We start from the raw sequence: 7,000 nt of genomic DNA, 5'->3' as shown, positions 1-7,000 counted from the left end.
CGTCTGTACTTGGTGCCAGATGACATTTGTGTGTTCCAAGCAACCTGAGAACCCAATTATCCCTGCCTTTTGCACTGAGGTGTCAACAAAGTTGTTCGCCAGCAGGAATGCTGAGAGCCTACGGGCCACGACACTGAAGAAAATCTTTCCTTCCACATTGAGAAGGCTGATCTGGCGAAACTGCTCGATGGTTGAGGAATTCTTCTCTTTGGGAATCAGGATCCCTCCTGCCCGTCGCCATGCCTTTGGTATCATTCCTTTTTCCCATGCCACTTTCATAAGCTTCCAGAGGTATTTTAAGACGCCTGGCGTGTTCTTATACACACTGTATGGAATGCCGTTGGGCCCCGGGGCTGAAGCTGTTCTTACCCGTTTTACTGTGCTCTCAACTTCGCTCCATGTGGGGGGCCTTGTTTCCATCTGGTGCTCAGGTGGTTGGATGGGTGGCATATCCTCCGGAATGCTGGCTGGCACATGCCTCTGTTTGTCGGAGTAGGTCTTCCGAAGATGTTCTTCCAGTTCTCTTATGGGTACTTTGAGGGTCCCAGATTTCTCCCTGACAAAGAGGTCCTTAACAAATTTATAGGGATCTCTGTAGAAGGCAGTCCTCGTTCGCTCTCTCTTCTTATGTTGCCTTCTCAGGCATTCTGCTCTTCGTAGTGCTGACAGACGCTGCTTGATGTCGCCCTGTAGTGCCCCAAGGCCTTTCCTTTCCACTTCCGTGGCCTTCTTCCATTGTTTCCTCAGGCACCTCCTTTCTTTCACGAGTCTCTGAATCTCTTGTTGTCTCCTGGACTTGAGATGAGCAGATGGTTCCTTCTGTGTCTGCAAGTTCTCACGTTTCACACCAAATCTCTCTGCTCCATAGCTATAAATGGTCTCTCCGATCTTGTCCAGTTTTTTCTCCACACCCCCTTTCAGACCTTCTAAAAGGTGGACGAGGTCTGTGTCTGTGGTTTCCCACTCCTTTTTCTGACAGGATTTAGGCCACAAGATTTGAGGTTTTCGTCCAGTCAGCCTCCGCTCTACTGCTGTCTGTGGCTGGATGGGCTCTGGGCTGATGTTCATAAATGGATCTGTGCTTGATTGAGCTTCGTCTGGGGTTCTGATACCCTGTGGACTGTGGTGAATATCCTGCCACTGGGCTTCACTCGACTGATTTGCCCTACCTCTAAGGAAGTAATGGTCAATGCGAGGCCCCCTGCTAAGCTCTCTCAGACACTTGAAACAATGTTATTACAGAAATCCGCTTTTTGGCAGTTTCTCAGCGAGAAACAGTCATTTTGTACCTGAAACACTGTAAGTGGTTTGGTGAGTCCAATAATGAAATTAGTCTCTCAAATCAACTACATAGACTAGTTTTTCCAATTTTCTAACGTTTTCAATAGCTTGCCTTGAAAAATCAGAAGGTAAATCAATGTTATGACAGAAAACCGCTTTTTGGCATTTTCTCAGCGAGAAACAGTCATTTTGTACCTGAAACACTGTAAGTGGTTTGGTGAGTCCAATAATGAAATGAGTCGCTCAAATCAACTACATAGACACCTTTCTCCAATATTCTGACGTTTTCAATAGCTTGCCTTAAAAAATCAGAAGGTAAATCAATGTTATGACAGAAATCCGCTTTTTGGCAGTTTCTCAGCGAGAAACAGTCATTTTGTACCTGAAACACTGTAAGTGGTTTGGTGAGTCCAATAATGAAATGAATCCCTCAAATCAACTACATAGACACCTTTCTCCAATTTTCTAACGTTTTCAATAGCTTGCCTTAAAAAATCAGAAGGTAAATCAATGTTATGACAGAAATCCGCTTTTTGGCATTTTCTCAGCGAGAAACAGTCATTTTGTACCTGAAAGTAAGTAAGTGGTTTGGTGAGTCCAATAATGAAATGAGTCTCTCAAATCAACTACATAGACTCCTTTCTCCAATTTTCTGACGTTTTCAATAGCTTGCCTTGAAAAATCAGAAGGTAAATCAATGTTATGACAGAAATCCGCTTTTTGGCATTTTCTCAGCGAGAAACAGTCATTTTGTACCTGAAACACTGTAAGTGGTTTGGTGAGTCCAATAATGAAGTGAGTCGCTCAAATCAACTACATAGACACCTTTCTCCAATTTTCTAACGTTTTCAATAGCTTGCCTTAAAAAATCAGAAGGTAAATCAATGTTATGACAGAAATCCGCTTTTTGGCAGTTTCTCAGCGAGAAACAGTCATTTTGTACCTGAAACACTGTAAGTGGTTTGGTGAGTCCAATAATGAAATGAGTCTCTCAAATCAACTACATAGACTCCTTTCTCCAATTTTCTGTCGTTTTCAATAGCTTGCCTTAAAAATTCAGAAGGTAAAACAATGTTATTACAGAAATCCGCTTTTTGGCAGTTTCTCAGCGAGAAACAGTCATTTTGTACCTGAAACACTGTAAGTGGTTTGGTGAGTCCAATAATGAAATGAGTCTCTCAAATCAAACTACATAGACTCTCTTCTCCAATTTTCTGACGTTTTCAATAGCTTGCCTTAAAAAATCAGAAGGTAAATCAATGTTATGACAGAAATCCGCTTTTTGGCAGTTTCTCAGCGAGAAACAGTCATTTTGTACCTGAAACACTGTAAGTGGTTTGGTGAGTCCAATAATGAAATGAGTCCCTCAAATCAACTAAATAGACTCCTTTCTCCAATTTTCTGACGTTTTCAATAGGTTGCCTTAAAAATTCAGAAGGTAAAACAATGTTATTACAGAAATCCGCTTTTTGGCATTTTCTAGGCGAGAAACAGTCATTTTGTACCTGAAACACTGTAAGTGGTTTGGTCAGTCCAATAATGAAATGAGTCTCTCAAATCAACTACTTAGACTCCTTTCTCCAATTTTCTGACGTTTTCAATAGCTTGCCTTGAAAAATCAGAAGGTAAATCAATGTTATGACAGAAATCCGCTTTTTGGCATTTTTTCAGCGAGAAACAGTCATTTTGTACCTGAAACACTCAGTACGTGCACATGCAGCGATTCAACCTGGTTGGAGATCATTTGCACACATCGTACTGACTTTTAAACTGCATGTGAACACCTTAAGTCAGTCAGGTAATCTGATCAGACTGGATTAATCAACCCGCTTGCAGCACCTAGATAAGCCAGTCGCAACCGCCTTGTTAGTGCCATGTGCACGCGGACATGGATATTACAGTCTGCGCATGCTCGAGAATTTCCCCCGGGTGGGGTTTTCCCCCGGGGGAGGGGATTCACCCGGAAGTGAAAGGAGACGACGCGTGCTCAGTAGTTTAAAAGGAGGCGGTGCGTGTTTACCCATTCTTTCATTCATTCAACATGTCTTCGAGTTCGAGAACCCATTTTTGGTCAGATGAGGAGACACGGTTTCTTCTTAGCCAGATGCAAGAATTAAACATTTTAAGGTTTATGGATGGGCGGAAAAGCCGTAACGCGGACTTGTATAAGAAGATTGCCAGAGCGATGGCTGAGGCTGGCTTCGCAAGGACACCGGAGCAGCTCAAGATAAAATGGAAGAACCTACGAACGGCGTATATTAGCGCCAAAAATAAAAATAATAGAAGTGGACACGATCCAGCAAGTTGTCCACACTTCGCTATTTTAGACGACCTGCTTGGGGGTCGTCCCTTGTCCCAAGCCGGACAAAATGGGGTGGACTCCGGATTCCCGGCAGCCAACCAAGGTGAGTTGCAAACTTAGTTGCTAAAACGTGTTGCCCGTGTTGTTTAAAGAATGTTTTGCTTACCCCTGATAGGCGAGTGGTTGGGGGCACACACACCATATGGGCTTGCATGCTCTGAACGAATATGAATAACTGGGAATACAGTACTTTTTTTGGGGGCGGGGGGTTTGTCTGAGTTTAATGAAAACACGTTTGTATTGATAAGGTTTAATCAGAACACTGACTTAAAACCAATCACAGCTGTTTTCCAGGGTCAAAATGAACCTGGTGTGACTGTTTATGAAACAAAGGACCTAAAACACAATTTAATGAAAGTAGGCACGATTATATTTGCAAGGAACATAATATGGAACCAATAATGTGATTATTCTGACAACTAGACCACAGAAATCCATATGTCTGACATAAAATGACTAAGATATAAATCATTTTTCATTTTTGTAACCCCCTGCAGAAGCAGCAACAGACATGGAGTCAACAGCAGAAACCGAGATGGGCGGCCATGTTGAGACAGCAGAGCGTGGAGAAGAGGCTTGTCCCGTTGCTGGGACCTCACAGTGCAGTTCCCCGCTGCAGAGCAACTCGGAGTTACTAGGTAAGTTCTGCAATATGCTGGCTGCAACAACCAATGCTTCTTTATTTTTAAAAATATACCCACATTAGGACATGTAATAAGTTTTACACCAATTCTGTCTTCAGAGATAAGTGCTCAGAGACCTCGTCGGAGGCGGCAGGGAAGCGACGTCGCTCTCCTATGCGACTTCTGGCGAGAGCGTCATCGGGAGCGCGACGAGCAACAGAGGGAGCGCGACGAGCAACAGAGGGAGCGCGACGAGCAACAGAGAGAGAGCGACGACCGACAGGAGCGGACGCTGGCCTGTTTTCTCGGGGAGATAAGAGCCACAAACAGACTGTTCGGCGCAGTTCTGGACTCCATTAACAGACTGACGCCTCCGGCACCCACCTCCCACCCACCTAGGAACTCCACCCCACGACCAGGGTATCTGGCCTTCCCAAGACCTTTAAGCCCGGTGTACCACCCACAAACTCCATCCACCCCCTCACGACCAAGGCCAATGACCTCCGACCCGGAAGCCTACCCAGGGTACCACCGTGCCCTTCCAGGCCCATCAAGCCCGGCGCCATCCACCCCCTCTTCGCCAATGACCTCCGACCCGGAAGCCTACCCAGGGTACCACCGTTCCCTTCCAGGCCCATCAAGCCCGGCACCATCCACCCCCTCTTCGCCAATGACCTCCGACCCGGAAGTCTACCCAGGGTACCACGGTGCCCTCCCAGGTCCATCCAAGTACCGCGACCTGTAGACATTTGTTTTTTTTTTTATTCAGCTTTTTTTGCACATGTTCAATTCATCTTTTTATGCACATGTTTAATCTATGTTTGCACATTTTTGTTTAATCTGTTTTTGCACATCTTTGTTTGCACATGTTTATAATTTATCTTTTTTTGCTAGTTTAATTTCTTTTTTTGCACATTGTTTAATTTATCTTTTTTGCACGTTTGTTTGTATATAGTTGTTTTTTTGTATCTTAATAAAAAATACACTCAACACTAATATCTAGCTCTTTGTTTGTAAAAAAAAAAAGTCTAGTCTATTTTGCACGTAAAACAATTATTCAAGAGTTCATTAATGCGATTCCAGGTGGTTTTTACACAATTTCGGGATTTCTCAGTTTTTTTTCAGTGCGTATTAATTTTGTGAAAGTTCTTTATAAACTGGGATTAAAACTTTTATATAATTTTTCTTTTGAAGATCTCTGTAAATCTGGAGTGATCCATGATTTGGACATTTTCAAATAATTACCCCCTCCCTATTTTTTCTACACCTCCCTCCCATTTTTCTACATGACTGCACAGCATTGTAATGAGGTACTGAGTAACAAGATGCTATATCGTCATTGAGCCATGTTTCTGATAGAGAAAGCACCGAAAATACACAATTTAAAGTTGACATATATATATAAAAAAAATAAAACTGAAACTACAAATGAAATGATTTTATTAATGGCATGAAAGATGCAGCGTGCTGTACAGAAACAAAAGATGAAGCTAGCAAATGCTAAAACAAAGGTCTGCGCAGAGGGAAGTTTGTGCTCAAATAATCTGTAAGCACCTCCCTGATCTTCTGACCACCTGCAGTGTCTGTGTTGTGGGCACGGGCACCAGGTTGTGGTAGGTCGGCGGCTAAAGCGGCAGCCTCATCGGTCCAGGTGGGGTTTACACCGTCCTTCTCATCTTCACACAGGTTATGCAACGCACAACATGTAGCTATCACATGAGGGGTGAATGTAAAATGGAAGTCACTACGCTTGAGCAAAACTCGCCAGCGTGACTTCAGTCTCCCAAAGGCGATCTCGACAGTGGTCCTTGCAGAGCTTAAGTAGACATTAAATGACTCCTGCTCAGGGGTGATGCGTGGGGAATGGGTGTACCCCTTGATCAGCCACTCCATTAAAGGATAAGCCGGATCTCCCAGAAGGAAATGGTTGATAGCAACACCGTTGATTTCCCTTAGGCCCTGAGTGAAAAAGACAAGATAATAATGAAAAATAAATTTCAGAGTGTGTTGCGTTTGATGGTAGTCTAGTGATTTGCACATTAAGGTCCCAGAAAGAATAATATGCAGAGGTAATACTGAATATTGACTTAGCATGTCCAGTAAGATACCTGGAGTGTATAGGACGACTTACTTTAGGTAGCTGATCTGCATGGCTGAACAACGCCGAGTGCCTAAGAACGTTTGCGTCGTGGGCACTTCCAGGCAGTTTGCAGCTTATGTTCCAAAACCTATGAGACATAATAGCCGCATTAAGTTCATGATGCTCAGACTGCACAGCGGGTGGGTGGCAAAGCGTTCTTTAACGCTCAAAAACGGTGCATATTTTGGCATTTCACAGTATCCCCTCACCACCATTAATAGTCAAAATGAATTTAGGAATAAATGTGATTCAAACAAACAACAAAGTGTGTATCAGTTGCACATAAGTTGAAATATTTCCATTTGTGTGTATACTTGGTCACATGAAGACAAATCTTTACATTTCTCTTTTCGAGGTGTGTTTTCTTATCTCGACTGTAAAAAATGGTTCAAATTAGATCCTGCACAGTATTTAAATGTATTTTCCCACAACTCACCGATACGTGTCGTCCACCACAGCTTGGAGGACATAGGAAGGCCATCCTTTTCGGTTAACAAAGTCCTTGTAGCCTTCACTTGGTGGTAAAACAGGAATGTGGGTGCCGTCGATGCAACCGATTATCTGGGGGATGTGGAACTTTTGCTCGAACCGGCG

The 7,000-nt window shown here is 43.5% G+C and overlaps 2 protein-coding genes across 2 annotated transcripts in view; one reads left to right on the top strand and one right to left on the bottom strand.

Moving 5' to 3' along the window:
• The first annotated feature begins 3,466 nt into the window (after positions 1 to 3,466).
• On the top strand, positions 3,467 to 5,086 carry LOC133423728 (cytokine receptor-like). Its single transcript, XM_061714042.1, has 3 exons — positions 3,467 to 3,686; positions 4,141 to 4,281; positions 4,386 to 5,086. The coding sequence occupies exons 1-3, from the start codon at positions 3,467 to 3,469 to the stop codon at positions 5,009 to 5,011; spliced, it is 987 nt and encodes a 328-aa protein (XP_061570026.1). The 3' UTR covers positions 5,012 to 5,086.
• Positions 5,087 to 5,718: 632 nt separating this feature from the next.
• LOC133423727 (uncharacterized) overlaps positions 5,719 to 7,000 on the bottom strand; it is a 16,129-nt gene continuing 14,847 nt past the window's right edge. The window contains exons 2-4 of the mRNA XM_061714041.1: positions 6,843 to 6,988; positions 6,398 to 6,494; positions 5,719 to 6,225 (exon numbers count right to left, since the gene is read on the bottom strand). Coding sequence (XP_061570025.1) covers positions 5,767 to 6,225; positions 6,398 to 6,494; positions 6,843 to 6,988 — 702 coding nt within the window. The 3' untranslated portion in view covers positions 5,719 to 5,766. The remainder of the gene's footprint in view (positions 6,226 to 6,397; positions 6,495 to 6,842; positions 6,989 to 7,000) is intronic.

This window comes from Cololabis saira, chromosome 22, assembly GCF_033807715.1.
Source record: "Cololabis saira isolate AMF1-May2022 chromosome 22, fColSai1.1, whole genome shotgun sequence".
Classification (NCBI taxonomy): Eukaryota; Metazoa; Chordata; class Actinopteri; order Beloniformes; family Belonidae; genus Cololabis; species Cololabis saira.
This window is presented reverse-complemented; position numbering and strand designations above follow the sequence as displayed.